A 17,080-nucleotide genomic window follows, 5' to 3' on the forward strand; every position below is an offset into this window, starting at 1 on the left:
ATTTACCTTTTTATTCAGGGCCACTCCATCTTCACAGTCCAAAACAGCACAGTCCACATTTAATGAAGATATTTTCTTTAGTTTTCTCTCATCATGGCCAGGAACATAAAGAACTGCTCTTCGTGGAGTGTATTTTACATGAGCATGTGAGGAAGGAACTGTTGCTATTGACTGATGAGAAAAACGAATTTGTGGTTTTGTAATTCCATACAAAAAATACCTTGTAGCATTACCTGCTTTTAAAGTTGCCATGGCCACTATACACTCTATATCTGAAAGGCAATAATATTTTGTAAAAATAAATAAATATATAAATCATTTTATGGAACTGAATATGTTATTCAATGGAAATTAAGTGAAATAATTCAAACTACTTAGAAAATATTGAAATACAACCTGTTACTTATGGATCTCTTTCAAAATGGAGAAGTACGGGGGAGATAGAAAAAAATTAAAAAGGGAATAAGAATGGTTGTGATAAATGCTTTTTAGCCAGATACAAAATATTTAAGTATGATGTAATCAGCAAATATAAATGTACCAATAATATTTCGGAATTTAAGACAAATAAAAATACTGGTGAAAGAATCTAGGTGAAGGTGGCTTGACACCTCCAACCACTTATTTGGGGGGGGGGAGGCAGGTGCGTATACCAATAATCAGAACAGGCACAAACCACTACATATAATGGTACTGTGTATTTATTTTACTATCCAGCTTATCAAACACTCTTTCCAGGATTCTATGCAATTTTTTTTTTTTTTTTTTTTTTTTTTTTTGGTAGTTGTTGGCGCATCAGCTTCTGTGCCCATAATGCACCTCCCAAGGTTTTTGCAGTACTTTGATTCAAGCCCGAGGCAGGATTCAAACCTGCGACCTTTGGGTTGCCAGGCAGGCACTTTACCCACACAGCTAGCCCGGTCGGCTTCTATGCAATACACCAAATTCACTGCATGCACCTTTCTGGATGTAAACCTAACACTTTCACTGTCGATGCCACAATATAACAGCCTCAGTTTTAATCCTGACACACTGAAAATGCCACTTGGCACTTTCTCTATAATCACTATTTACATGGCAACATCAATATGGCAATATCAATTCTGCTGTAACAGACTAAGATTGTTTCTTGTTAGATATGTTAAAGTTACAGAAAAATAATTTATCATTTACAGCAAGAATATTTTTTGTAAAAATTTATAGCATTTATAAGGGAATATTATTGTCGAAAATTTGCTATTAGTGTTTCTCACACATCACCTGTGATGTGTGAGAAACACTAATAGCAAATATTGATCTGCCAACACTTGTCAAATAGTGCCTGTTACTAATTTTTTTTGCAATGACTGTGGGCAGACTGAAACAGGATGATAGGAAGAAAAATCACAGAGTGCTTTGGCTTCCTCTGGTGACATGCTGAGATAATAAGTATACACTGGTGTTCAAAGAAAGTGCACCACCTAGGAATTTCACATTTCTAACCCAAACAAAAGATATTTATTCATAGTTAAGGCAAAGCTAAATAATATTTGACAGGTGCTCTCAAAATATTCCAAAATGAGCATTTGCAACCTTTATACAACAGTTTTGGTAAACACGACAATTATAGCTGAAATTTATCAGAAGCCCTCAATTTCCTTCAGTTTATCATTTTAAATGGAAAACAAAATGAAAAGTTCACCAGATGCAAACTAATATTTAGTTTAACTGCCTCTGGCCCTGATGACAGCAGCACACTGTTGAGGCATTGACAAGATCAGTTACTGAAGATAATCATGTTTGGAAATTCATGTTTGGAACCACAAACTGATAGTTTGTGGTTTCAAACATAAATTATGGTTTCCTGAAGTTCATGAAGGGTCTTTGGTTTCTTTCTGGCAACTGCAGATTCCACACGATGCCAACTTACACTTTTTGCCCGATGACAAGGAGCAGAGTTGTCCTGAAAAATGCAGTTACTTGGCAGGTTGAAATGGTCTCTAATGGTTGGCAGCAATTTGCCTTCCAATATAGCCAGGTATCCACTGGCATTTATGGAATCTTTTATAAACTGCAGGTGACCTACTCTGCGATACAAAATGCACCCCCATATCATTTGGCTGGTAGGGAATTTCGCTGTAGACACCATACAGTCTGGATGGTATTCTTCACCACATCTACGGCGAATCGTTTGTCTCCCATCTGAGCCATGCAGGTTGAATTTCTTCTCATCTGAGAAAATAACTGACTTCCACTGCTCGGGGGGGGGATTCATTTGACATGCTCCTTACACCAAATTAATCGAGCCTTTTTCATTTTTTGTGTGAGGAGGGGCTTTTTCTTAGGATGACAGGCTACAAGTCCATTTTTGAAGAGGCATCTTCTGACTGTTACTGCACTTGTTACATATCATTAGGCTGGAAACAAAGAAGGAAAATATCCAAACAGCTCAACTAAGGCTATCAATATATTTATTCATAAATGTGAACAAAATTAGTTTTGTTTTCCTTGGGAACCTTTCCTTTCCAGTCATATCCTGTTACTTGTTAGTAGATAACAGGGTGCCTCAAGTACGTAATATAGCATTATGATTAGCAATACAATACACATATTCCCAAACAGTGGCATTGTAAGAATACTATATACAGCAGCAAAATGTTAATAACATTTATCCTGCAGTCAATACCTACACCTGAATTAAAATGAATAGTATGACATATAAATTCCATTGTTCAGACTGTGTAATATTAGCAAGCCAACATAATGAACACAAAATAATATAAGAAAATATTATGGGAGATGGATGCCGAAATGTACGAGTGCAGAGCTGTCCGGTCAAATAGAGCAGAAAAAATGCATGGGTTAGTTACAGAGTGACGAAAAATACTGACAACTGCATCAGCTACAAGTTGATCTGTAACACTACCACAAATAACTTTAGGGAGGCAAAGGCTGAGTATGAAAAAGAACTGGCTAAGAGAGCAAAGGATGGAGACAAGGAATTTTTCATATTTATGAATACAACGAAGAAGAATGCAAATCAGATCAGACCCCTGTGCATGGGTGTGGGAAAGTCTTAGATAACCCGGCTGACACTACAGATGAATGGATAGGTATTTTGCACCTGTCTTTACTGCAGAAAGACCCTTCATGGTGAGAAGAGACCGTGCAAGTAAAGCTGAGCCATATGAAATTAGTGATGTTGTACTTACAGATGATTGTTTATTAGAAAAACTTTTGAGCATAGAGGCAAGTAAGGCTCCCAGGTTTGATGGTATATACTCCGTAGCAGGAGTGCAGTAGCACATGCTCTTGACTGCTAAATACGGTTGATCTGCCAACCCGCACTGGACCAGCGTGGCAGATTATGATCCATTTCCCTCAACATGAATTACTGAGGAGGCTTCCATCCTGCAGTGAGTTGATATTGGTTGCAGTTTACCTTTTTTTTTTTTACCCTGTAGTTTTGAGGGAGAGTGGGAGGGAGTGTATTGAACCATTGAGGCTAATTATGAGAGCATTTTTGGACTCATGGGAGATTCCTTTGAACTGGAGAAGTGCCAATGTATCACCAATACATAACAATGATTCTAAGAGTGAAGTTGGTATATAAAGACCAGTTAGTCTGACTTCAGTGGTAGGGAAAATCTTAGAAGCAGTGATTAAGAGTTATTTGTTGTTGTTATTTGGTTTTTAGGAGCATTAGCAACTAAGGCCATATTGCTCTGGGATATGTGGTGGTCATTCCCTGACCTTTCCACATCCTCCATATTTGGTGGTCATGGGCTAGTGATTAAGAGTGAAATCCAGCAATTTAGACATATACCCCAGGGGCTTACATCTGGTGAGTATGGGCTTGGCACATCCAGGGTCCTGAGCTGGATATCATCATTCTTCTCTTTCTTGGTGATTCCTTTCTCTTTCTTTCTCTCTCTCTCTCTCTCTCAAGGTAACTTGGAAATTTTTTTTTTGGCTGGTGCAGAATAAGCTCAGGCTTCCTTGCACTATATGGCTAATAATAATAATAATACTAGAGGGCTTCGCCCCCTGCTCGCTTTGTTTGCCCGCCCCCGCACATGCTTTTCTACATAAAATATAGAGATATATTGAGTAAGTCAAATCTTTTCTACATAAAAGACACACCTGTCGAAACGAACTGGTTGATATCTAATCAGGAAATGACCTATGTAATTATTTACCTGTGCATTTGTAGTGCGCTGCATTCTCAAGATCAAATAAATATCACAGTAAAACTCCAGAATGGTGTACACCCTCCAACATGGCAGTAAGCAAAACAGTGGGAAAGCAGTGATTGACAAGTTGTGACTCCCACATTTCGACAAACAGACAGGAACAAAGCAGTGATTGGCAGGTGCCACTGCTTTCTTCACCCATCCTAGGTTGTTTTTCCCCATAATCGGGAACACATTTTCCCATTTTAAAACAGCGGGATGAAGGAATATACACCCTACTTAAGCTAAGCCTCCCCGCCTCGACGACACAAAACAATCAGAAAAGGGAGATACCTTCACCTGTAAATTATCGCCATATTCCTCGCTTTCATCGAACTACTTGCCGATGTATACTATAACTGGACTTCAGCCAATATTACTAGGTAATTATTTACCTGCATTTACATAGATCACTTAGGAAAAGGCTTCCAAAATAAAAAAGGTTCCATAATACACAAGGAGTATTGTTGCATCCGAAAGAGTAGGACTAAAATATTTAACTGAAATATTTACAAACTATACAAATATTTAAAATATTTACAAAATAATAAACTATTTACAAATACTGTATATAATATTCATTAATACACAAAAAACATTATAATGGAACATCAAATGTTAGAGGATCACATGAACAAGGTTGGTGAACGTTATGGAGGCAGTTGTCAATAATTAATGTGATGTAATTGCCTCGCCCTCTTCTCCCATTCGCTCGAATAACTATCACTAGGAGGAAAACGTTTTTAATGTACTGATAGATATGGCATTCTCAGTTTGACTCAGTTGCTCACGAGAATTTATTGTATAAACTGGAACAGGTTGGAATTACTGGAAAGATAAGATGGATTTCTCAGTGGCTGCAAGAAAGAAAGCAGAGAGTTGTGATTAATGGATATTCTTCAGATTGATATAATACCAGGAGTGGGATCCCTCAAGATTTGATTCTTGGACCACTGTTGTTTCTGATTTTTATAAACGATATCAACGAAGGGATAGAAGACGTAATGTAAAAATTTGCAGATAATGTAAAGCTTGGTAGTCATTAACGACCAGTGGCAAGCAGCACTCCTTCAGGATGACTTAAACAGACTACAAAAATGGTCAGAAAAGTGGCAGCTATGTTTTAATACAGCAAAGTCTTATACTAGGGAAATAGCAACTCCATAATAAAATATACACTTGCTGGGGTTGAATGAAAAACAGTAGAGGAAGAAAGGTATCTGGGTAGAAATAGGGAACTCATAACCCCTCTGTATAATGCAATTGTAAGGGCCACAGGTGGAATACTTGTATGGAGATATCTTCTGAAAAAAGACATCAAACTTCTTGAAAAGGTCCAAAGATGGGCAACTTGCATGGTGAGATCAGCAAAAGTGTGACCATACAAGGAAAGACTCCGATTATGTGGGCTACAGAGCTTGGCAACCAGGCACCCTCAGATGTGATCTGATTGTGGTTTATAAGGCTCTGCGAGGGGGTTAGTAAAATGAATGGAGGTGGATTTTCACTGTTATGAAAAACAGTAGAGAAACAATTAACAGAAACAATTAACAGAAGCAAGGGCCATAATTCAAATACAGGGGAAGAGGTTTCAACTAGATTGTAGGAAGTTTTCTTTTTGCCAGTGAGTCATTTGCTAGAGGAAATTGCCTTAGCAAGTAGTTGAGGCTGACATTTTGAATGAATTAAAAGACTAACTGATTATCTATGTGAGGAGGGAAGCACATAATTTGTATTTTCTTATGTATTCTCTTTATCTTTTTTTTTTTTTTTTTTGCAGCCAGTGCTGCAAAAGCATGTGGCTTCCTCGTACTATATAGCAAATACTATTACAATAAGTACAGAGCAAGTTGCAAGTTGGGTTTAAATTTGAATGTGTCTGCAATTCTGCCCAGACACAATAGGAGAGAGTACATGACAAGAGCCTTATCAATCAGTTTGGTCCTTGAAAGATTGTGCAAGGCTCATGGGTAAAAATTTTTCTCAGTGTGATCTATGCTTAGTACAAAGAACAACTGTACAGAGAAATAGAGTGGGCCAGTAAATTGGAATGCCATATAATGGGGGATTTTAACTTTTCAGATATTGACTGGAACTTGTGGGTTGGTCACTCACATGCTAACTTTAGTGCATTTATTAGATGACTGTTTTCTACAGCAGCACATAGAGAGGCAACAAGAGAGAGCAATACTCTTGGATATGAGTATTGTTCTCTCTCTTTTTGGCTCTCATGGCATTAAGAATATGCAGATAAAAGAACCACTAGGTGGCAGTGATGAGTATATTGATGTGGGATTCACTTACAGACGTAACTTAGCATCAATGGTAAAGGGAAAGGTTTTTCTTATGTAAAGGAGAGTACAGTGGTTTCAGACAGTTCTTAATTTCTATACAGTGGGAACAACTAAGATGTTACCATCAAATACTAAAAGGAAAGCATTTGGAGAAATAATCATAGAAGCTAGTAAGCCTTTCATATCAACTAAGAAATACCATTCAAGGCTTAGATCTAAATAGATGTCAGATGAACTACTGAGAAAAATGGCAGAGGAAAAATTAATGAGATGCATATAAATTATCAGTTAACACAGAAGCCTACTGTAGATATAAAGTAGTCTGCAATCAAATCACAAAGAAACATATGCAAGCCACAGCAGACTACAAGAAATCTCTGGCAAAGAATGCCAAGAAAAGCAGAAGATTTCTTTAATTATATTTACAGTACAAGGAAGAGGTTGAATCATACTGGTCCACCTGATATTGATGGTTCAACTGTTGATGATCCTACTGAGGTTTCTAACAAACTACATAGATATTTCGCATCCATATTCACACACGAGGATCTTTACGAAAGTGGCTGCCAGTAGTTTATCACACTCCAACAAGGATTTAGAAATTATTTTGTGATAATGGAGAGTAAAGTGAAAGCGAAATTGTTCAGATTAACATAAAAAAGGCAGATGGAATCTATCCAACTATATTAAGGAAGGCAGCAAAGGAAGCAAGCAAATGCTTAGCATAAGTTGGGTCCATTGTTGAAAATATACATAAGAAAGGCACCTGTGGTGGATGGGATCTATTCAGTTATGTTAAAGGAGGCAGCAAAGGAAGTAAGCAAACCTTTAGCCATAATTATGAGAGCTTCCTTGGATGCAGGGGAGGTACCCATGGACTGGAGATGTGCAAATGTGACTCCAATTCACAAAGGAGGATCAAAGGGTGACAAGTAATTACAGACCTGCTAGTTTAACTTCTGTTCGGGGGAAATTAATGGAGGCACTGGTTAAAGAAGCACTGCAGGATCACCTAGACAAGACTTCAGTTATAGTTCACACACAGCATGGGTTTGTTAATGGGAAGTCTTGTCTAACCAATTTGATTGTACTATGATGTGATCACAAAGAAATTGGATGCAAAGAATAATTTTGATATCATGTACTTGGATCTTAGGAAAGCTTTTGATACTGTTGCACAAGGAAGACTGCCATACAAATTGGAGAGTGTGGCATTAAGGGCAAGTTGCTGCTATGAATAAAGGGATGGTTGAATGGGAGAAGACAGAGCGGTAATCAATGGACTCTGCTCTTCGTGGACTAATGTTATTAGCGGAGTCCCCCAGGGTTTAGTGTTGGGTCCATTGTTGTTTTCTGTATTTATTAATGATATTTATGAAGGTATATCAGGCTTAATGTCTAAGTTTGCAGATCATACAAAGGTTGGCAGGGTTGTTAATGACACTAATGCCAGTATACTACTGCAACAGGATCTAGAAAAGTTGAGCAGATGGGCTGAGAGGTGGCAAATGAAGTTTAACATTGACAAATGTAAAAATACTGCATATGGGTAACAGTAACCCCAGAGTAACATATCAACTGTGTGGTGCTACACTCAGGGTGGTAGAGAATGAAAAGGACCTGGAAGTAATTGTGCAGTTAGATATGAAAATTTCTGAGCAGGTCATGGATTGTCAATGACAATCCATGGTCAGGCCACACCTTGAGTACTGTATACAGGTCTGACCTCATTTTATGATGTACAGCTCCTGGAATGAGTACAGAGAAAGGCAACATGATTAGTGAATGGAACAAAGAGTTGCTCTTATGAAGAAAGGCTTAAGTTTTGCATATTACAGTGTCTGGAGACAAGGCACCTGTGTGGTGATCTGATTGAGGTGTATAAGGCCTTGAATGGTTTGAGCATGCTCAATGCTGATGGAATTCTTCTTCTTGCCCAGAATAATTGCCTGTAAATTCAAATTGAGGAAAGACAGTTGTAGAATTCAACTGGCTTTCCTCAATTTGATTGCTGGAACAAACGTCCATCATCGTAAAAGTTGACAGCTTAAATAAATTCATGGCAGAACTAGACAATGGACTGATGAAATGGGAAGGGATTATTTTATTTATTTATTTTTTTTTTTTGGCTAATGCTGTATAAGTTGCTTTCTTGCATCATATTGCCTCTACTGATACTAATGCTAGTAATTATGAGAGCATCTATGAATTCAAAGGAAGAGCCTATGTGGACTGGAAATGTGTGAATGTATCCCCAGTTCACAAAGGGTGATATGAGTAATTACAGACCTGTTAGCTTAACTTCTGTTCCAGAGAAAATAATGGAGTCACTGGTTAAAGCAGGAATGCAGGGCCATCTAGATAGGTGTGCAGTTATACTTCAGTCACAAAATGAGCTCATTAAGGGGAGATCTTGTCTGACCGATTTAATTGAATAATATGAAATAAAAAAGGACTTGGATCTCAAGAAAGCTTCTGATACTGTTATAGATAAAAAGACTGCTCTATAAATTTGAGCACTGTGACATTAAGGGTGAGTTACTGCTATGCACAAGTGGATGGGTGAGTGAAAAAAGACAGAGAGTGGTTATCAATAGACACTGCTCTTCGTGGACTAATATTATTTGTGGTGTTCCACAGGGGTTCATGCTAGGGAAATTGTTTTCTCTGTATTTATTAATGACATTGCTGAAGGTATATCAGGTTTATACAAGATCCATAAAAGTTAGTCAGATGGGCTGAAAAATGGCAACTGAAGTTTGACAAATACAAGGTATTACATATGGATAACAGTAATCCCAGAATAACGTACCAACTGTGTGGTACTAACTCAGGGTAGTGGCAAATGGAAAGAACTTAAGGATAATTGTGCAGTCAGATATAAAGTTCTCTTAGCAATGCAGACAGGCTGTCATGATATGGGGGTTTTGCATGTGGTTTTGTCAATGATATACAGAAATTTTGATAGCAGGGATAAGGAGGTGATTATCCCATTGTATAAGACAATTATCAGGTCACATCCTGAGTACTGCATTGAAGTCTGGAGGCCTCATTTTAGGAAAGATGTAGAGCTGCTGCAATGGGTACAGATAAGGGCAATGAGTGGTGGGAACGAACAATGGAGTTTTCTTACCAAGATAGGCTTCAGTTTTGCAAACTGCAGCATCTGGAGCCTAGGCACCTGTGAGGTGATCTGACTGACGTGTTTAAGGCTTTGAATGATTTAAGCAAACTGACCATTGATGGGATTCTTCTTCTTGCTCAGACTATGCACATGGGGGAGCATAAATTCAAACTGAGGAAGGATGATTGCAGAATAGATGTGCAGAAGTTTGCTTTCAGCAAGTGTGTGGTTGATTGCTGGAATAAGTCCATCTGCTGTTGTGAAAGTGTGGTTAGTTTGAATAAATTCAAGAAAGAACTAAAGAAACTATTGGAGTGGCAGATAGGCAAAATGGGTTTTTTTTTTTTTTTTTTTGACTGATGCTATATAATCTTGCTTTCTTGCATCATTTGCCACTATTAATACTAATATACCAAACTGAGCAAATGTAAGATTGTCTGATAACAGTGGCCAATGTGATTTTTACTTCTGCTAATATATCAGTTGTTTGCAGTCAATTTTCACGATTTATACATATATATAGGTCTTTGTGCTTACTCATAAATCATATAGCTTACTAAAATTTTGAGAAGTTGATATGACACTTATCTGTTGTATAACCTGTAAATAACAATTTTTGTATGTGCTCATAGATGGCAGTAATGTAGGAGAGTGTTAACATGTTTGACCTTGTCTGTCTGTCTGCCTGCCTACCGTCTCTCTCTCTTAGCATTGGAAAGACAGTTGTGTAAGTATGTGTTCAGTTTATCTCTATATCTACTGCATACTGTTTGTTTTTTCTGTGTTTTGCTTAGCATAGTATTGTTAAAATGTTTAAACAGAAGCAAAGAAAGTGTCTGAATTGCCCTGACAATTTCTGCTGTGTGTGTGTATGGGGATAGTTTACAACAAAAACCCAGAAGAAGAAAATCAACAGTATTACTATACTTGTAAGTGCATATTCCTTTTTACTTTGATTGCAATATTGGTGATCAGGACAAAACTTGGGCTCCACACATGTAAGTGTTCTATTACCTGATGAAAAATTGACCACCATAAATGTGCTGTATTAAGTGACCATAAATATACAAATAAAAGAGGCAGTCCTCTTTGATCAGCATGTCAATACAGCTCTTGTTGTCACCGATATTACTGGCCAGCCACTTTGGGGCTTGTCAACAATGTCACTTTCCTCACTCTTCAAGGTCTTATCCAATGTCTAACTGTACTCACATCTACAGTATTGCCACCATAAACCTTTTTTTTTTGAGAGGCATATGGATTTCGATAGGTGTCACTTTTTCCTTGGTAAGAAATTCAATCACCACTCTTTGCTTGATATGTATATCTGTAACATCTGCTATTTTGAACTATCCATATGCTGCACTCATGAGACCGATCACAGCACCACTCAGTATATGAGTGGTGCTGAGTGGTCGCTAGAGACCTCTAGCGACCACTCAGTGACATGCGAAATGATCTACGGCGCCACATTTGAAAGGAAAACATTAGGAGGCATAACTTTCGTACTGGTCCTCGTATATTAAGTAAGGCAAATAAGGCTCCTGGAGTTGACTGTATATACAAATAATTTTGAGGCAACAAGAGAGTGCACTGAATCACTGAGGATAATTATGAGGTCATCAATAGAGTTGGGAGTTGTTCCCTTGGATTGGAAAAGTGACAGTGTATCACCAATACATAAAGGTCGCTCTAAGAGTGAAGTGGATAACTAACAACCAGTCAGTCTGATTTCAGTGGTAGGGTAAACCATGGAGGTAATGACAAAGAATGCATTACAGGATCATTTAAGTAGAAATGGTATTCTTGAACAAAATAGCTAACGAACCTGGTTAGCTATTTTTATAAAGTCACTCATGCTGGTTGTAAGAAATAATTCTGATACTGTTTACTTTAGATTGGAAAATGGATTTTACTAAGTCCTGAATGAGAGGTTACTGTAAAAGCAAGAACATATTGGAATCACAGGGAAAATCCTTAGATGGATTGCAGGATGGCTTTAGGGTAGGAGGTAGAGGGTTGTGATTTATAGTTATTCTTCATATTGGGCCAAAGTAAGAAGTGGTATTCCCCAAGGACTGGCACTGGGACCATTCTTGTTTTTGATTTTCTTAAACAACATAAATAAAGGGAGGGAGAGTGTGATGTCAAAATTTGCAGTTGATATTAAGATCAGCAGAATAGTTATTGATAAGTGAAAAGCACAGCTTGCCCAGGATGACTCTGACAGACTTCAGAGTTGGTCAGAAAAGTGGCAACTATCTTTCAATGCAGCAAAATGTGAGGACTTACACTTCGGGAGCAGCAACTCCAAAATAACTTACACACTTGTGGAGTTGAACTAAAAATAGTAGACAAAGAAAGAGATTTGGGAGTTATGATATGGTCAGACGTGAGAATCTATGAGAAATGTCAACATGCAGCAAGGAGAATCCATGGTGTTCTATCAATGACATCAAACATTTTGTAGATATAGGGAGGTTATAATGCCTCTGTACAAAGCATTTGCAAGACCACACCTAAAAAAAGACTTTGAGCTTCCTGAAAGGGTTCAAAGACTCTTTCATTAATGAAAAATCCTTTTGCTCCCTTCACCAATCTGGTTGCTCTTCTCTTCTCAATCTGTTCCAGAAGTGGTGAATGAAAAAAGACTTAATGGTATTTGTGCAGTCAGACATGAAGCAGTGCAGCCTGACTGCCAGGGCAGCTGATTGAATTTTTGTCATTGATATTCAGCAAATTTGCCAGCAGGCTTAAAGAGGTGATTATCCCATTATATAAGGCAATGGTTAAACTACATTATAAGTACTGCATGCTGGTCTGAAAGACTCATTGTAGAAAGGATATGGATCTGTTGGAAGAGGTGCAGAAAAGAGCAATGCGATTATTGAGGGGAGCAAAAGGGTGCTCTTACCTGGAAAGTTTTCGATTTTGCAAATTGCTTCTGGACACACCTGCTGGGAGATCTGATTGAGGTGTTTAAGACCTGGAATGGCTTGAGTAAGCTTGATGTTGATGTACTTCTTCCTTTTGCTCAGATTACACATAAAAGGGGACATAAATTCAAATTGAGGAAGGATGTTTGCAGGTTGCATGTGAAGAAATTTGTCAGAGGATGGTTGATTGTTGGAATAAACTCGCATCTGATGTTGTAGAGGCGGGCAATTTGAATAATTTCAAGGAAGAACTAGAAAAACTGTTAGAGGAAATGGTCAGGTGAAATGGGAGTGGGTTTTTTTTTTTGTTGGCTGATGTATAAGCTTGCTTCCTTGCATCATTTGCCATTACTACTACAAATAATAATAACGTTCAGTTGTTGCATCATTTTCCACTACTACTACTAATAATAACAATAATATTCAATTGTTTTGAATTCTTATGAAAATTTCCTTTTCCCAATCAGGAAGTAGCTCGTTGTATATCACACATTGAAACACATGCATCACCATTCTGGGTGGTGCTCCACTATACACTGATGAGCAAAACATTATGACCACCTACCTAATATGATGTTGGTCCTCCACTTGCAGTCAAGATAGCTCTTACCTGGCGAGGCATGGATGCTACAAGGTTTCTAAATGTGTCTTGTGGTATCTGATACCAACGCGTAACCAGCAGATCCTTTAACTCCTGTAAGGTCCATGGTTTGAGACACTGCAGATCAATTGCTGTTCCAACACAAACCATAGATGCTCGATGGGATTGATGTCTGGGGAATTTGGAGGCCAGGGCAATACTTGGAAGTCTTCATCATGTTTCGCAAACCAGTCTCAAACAATCTGGTCGGTGTGGCATGGCGAATTATCCTGCTGAAAGATGGCAGAGCCATGAAAGGGTGTACCTGGTCAGCAATGATGTTTAGGTAGGTGGTAGACATCAAAGTGCCCGGCACATGGATAACTGGACCCAGGGTATCCCAGCAGAACATCGCCCAAAGCATTACACCACCACCAGCTTGTTTTTGTCCCATGGCGCATCCAGATACGTGTGCATTGTTTAATTATCCAGGTAAACAATGCACACGTACCCAGCCATCCACATAGTGCAACAGGAAGCATGATTCATCAGACCAGATGACCTTCTTCCAATGACTCAAAGTCCAGTTTCGATGCTCGCGTGCCAATTGTAGTTGCTGTCACCGGTGAACCGTGGTTAGCATGGGCACTTGGAACGGCCTGCGGCTATGCAGCCCCATTTTCAGCAGAGTTTGATGTACTGTGTGTTGTGACACATTACTCCCATCACCAGCATTCTAATTACCGGCTAGTTGTGCCATAGATGCCCTTCTGTTACCATGTACCATCCGGGAAAGCCTTCACTCACCTCGAGCATCAATCAGCCATGGTCGTCCAAAACCTAGCCAGCGGTTTGTGGGTGTTCCCTCTTCAGACAACTTTTGGTAGATACTAACCACGGCTGACTGTGAGCATCCCACCAGCCATGCTGTTTCGGATATGCTCTGACCCAGTCATCTGGCCATTACAATTGGCCTTTGTCAAACTCGCTTAAGTCCGCTGCTTTTTCCACCTGAAGAACAAGAGTAACACTGATTAACGGAGCTCAATATCAAGTGTTTATTTATACCGTGTCCCAGCCCGCACCGTAGTTCACCTGCAGTTGTTTTGATTTGTATTAAGACTCGCTGATAATAATGTTTTGGCTCATCGGTGTATACTATTAGATTAATAAGTTGTGCTAAATTTTGGTTCTTTAAGTAACTGAGTCTAAAATCCAGATTTCCCTACACCAAATCAAAAACAGAATTACTATTCAATAGAGTTGTTGGGTTTTTAGGAGCATTAGCAACTAAGGCCATATTGCTCCGGGAATATGCGGTGGTCATTCCATTGACCTTTCCGCATCCTCCGTATTTGGTGGTGACGGGCTCGAACCCCAGTCTAATCAAGAAGCGTGTGCTACACACTGCTGCTCCTTCCCACCTGGCTACGGAGGCGTTCTACTATTCAATGTATCCTTGTAACCTTAATTACTATCCAATGTAGCCTTGTAATTTTAATTACTATCCAATGTAACCATGTAACCTTAATTACTATCTGATGAAGTGCTGTTAGCAAACTGCAGAACTGAAATAAGCCACTCACATTATAACTGGAAAAGAAATTACCTTAATCTCTTTATAATTGTTGTCTAAGAGAACTCCTGACAAGAATTTATGTTCCACTCCAAAGATCTGTTCTTTGCTGCAAAAGATCAAAGAAAATTGATTCCATCTTTTTTAATTTTGACATAAAATTAATTAACAAAATTCCAGTGGAATGGATTTATGAGAGAGGGATGTGTTTTATATGAGAATTATAAAAAATGTACAGCTGATTGTAGTTGACACCCTTTCTATTAAATGGCATCTGTAATTCACCCACTGGGAATCTTGCTTTAAATTTCTAGTGTATGTAAATATACCAATGTTTCATTTTTGTTTATTATTACCTCATTTTTATCATTTTTTTTTAAATTATAAAATAAACTAATTATATTTATAAACAAACTAATTATACACAGTGTATTCACAATCCAGCAATGTTATTTACATTGCCAAACTGGGAATAAATTTACTTGTATTTAGGAACCACAACACTAAAATATTTAAGTATATTCTACAATTCCCACTATTCCATTACACCTGTTATAGCTTGATTGCTTAGAAAAGAACTTGAGCATTATAACAGTCATGCATAAAAAGAATCTACAACAGAATTTTAGGGGCATTCTGTAACAGTGGCAGAAGAAGCATTTACACATATGGAATACAAACCAAAAGTAAACGAACAGTCTTGCTCTGCTTATTTGTAACATACATTCTTGAGTGATTTCTTCTATGTAAGGAATCTCCCCCCATCCTTCAGAGTTCTCTCCCAAGCAGTCAGGCAACAGTCTGATTTACTGAGGTTTTATTGTGTGTTTATATAATTATCTAGGTAATTATGTAAAATAATTATTAATAATTATCTTGGTAATTTGTAGAAGAGACATGTGATCTAAGAAATCTGATTGTCATCTAAAAAGAGAAAAAGAAATAAGACAGGATTAAGTTTTAGAGTGATTAAAATTAACAATTTTTTCTTTGTCCAACTGAAAAACCACCTTGAGATCGACATTTAAGAACTTGGTGTAGGATATTCAAGAAGTTGAAACTGATTGTGCAGAACAAAAGTTTTGCAAATTGGAAAGTGGAATATGATGTGCTTTCATCATCAAAATTATAGATGGGATTTCAGTCAGTGGAAGAACGTTATTAATATATAAGAGGAAAGGAGCTGGAGAAAGAAATGAACCTTGGAGAACACAAGGCAAGGAGCCAGCTACCATCACTAATAGATGGTCAGAGAGAAAACTAGACACCCATTGCAAAAAATCAGTCTACTGCATAAGATGGAAGCTTGTTAGAAGACCTTTGCCAAAAATACCCAAAAGTCTTAGAAACGTTATAAGCAACTTTGAGTTTTACCAAACTTTTCTATCGAATTTCTCTAAAGATGAATAACATAAGCCAATATGTAATGAGTTGATCAGCAATGACAAAATCCACATTGGCAATCACTGATTGGATGGAAAGTTTCAAGATGGCTCAGGAGTTGGCAACTGATAGATTTCTCCATCAGCTGCCAACTCCTTCATTACTCTGGTAAGAGTAGAGGTAAGTGCAATAAGGTGATAACTGGATGGGAGAAATCTGCCACCCTTTTTAGGGACAATGAGCAACTTTCCATGCAGAAAGAAAAAAAAAAACAGTGGAATAAGGTGTAAAAAGGTGACACAGAACAGGAGCAAGCTCAGGAACAAAGGTTTTGGAAAAAAATGGAGAAATGCTATCAGGACATGGAGTTTTCTTGGCATCAAGATTGTTCAGAATTCTTCTAACATCCTTCTACTGGAAGACCACAGGGAGTAGTGAGTGGAGTGTGCTGCATATGGCAAGAGGAGGAAGTTTACCAAGATCATCAATACAAGAATTACAAGAAAAGTAGGATGCTAGTAAGTCAGCTTTATCTTTAGCTGAGGATGAAATAGAACCATCAGGTTTTAATATAGTTGGAAGTATAGACAGAAGTTATAGGCAACAGCTTTTTCAAGAGATCAGAATGCTTGACTACCATTTGGAGCAAGAAGAAGTTTTCAACTCCTGTTCAAATTCGTGTTTGGATTGATTAATAACTGTTTCCTCTTTCACAACTGTTACGAGCTTTAGTGCAAGCAGAAAATTAAGCTAGAGATTTTAATGCAAGCCAATTGAGATAAGCAATATTCTTATTGCTTATCGCAATTTTATTGGAAAACCTAGATTTCAATAAAAGATGAGGTTTTAAGAAGGAACATGGAATAAAGGAATTCATTCCTATAAGAATGGTTTCACTGACAAGATCTGAGCAAACATTGGAAACAGAAGTTTTAAAACAGTAATCCAATCAAAGAAAAGATGAACAGAAGTGCCA

General features: G+C 37.9%; 1 protein-coding gene across 3 annotated transcripts in view; it reads right to left on the minus strand.

The window, feature by feature from the left end:
- The window catches only part of LOC150088232 (citramalyl-CoA lyase, mitochondrial-like), a 244,668-nt gene that overhangs the window by 211,386 nt on the left and 16,202 nt on the right, over window positions 1-17,080 (minus strand). For all 3 annotated transcript variants that reach the window (XM_090370649.1, XM_090370647.1, XM_090370648.1), the window contains exons 2-3: window positions 14,755-14,830; window positions 7-272 (exon numbers count right to left, since the gene is read on the minus strand). In XM_090370649.1, the coding sequence (XP_090226775.1) occupies window positions 7-252 (246 nt within the window). In that variant the 5' untranslated portion in view covers window positions 253-272; window positions 14,755-14,830. The remainder of the gene's footprint in view (window positions 1-6; window positions 273-14,754; window positions 14,831-17,080) is intronic.

Source organism: Mastigoproctus giganteus, chromosome 3 (genome assembly GCF_048544385.1).
Source record: "Mastigoproctus giganteus isolate SK-2022 chromosome 3, ASM4854438v1, whole genome shotgun sequence".
Taxonomy (NCBI): Eukaryota; Metazoa; Arthropoda; class Arachnida; order Uropygi; family Thelyphonidae; genus Mastigoproctus; species Mastigoproctus giganteus.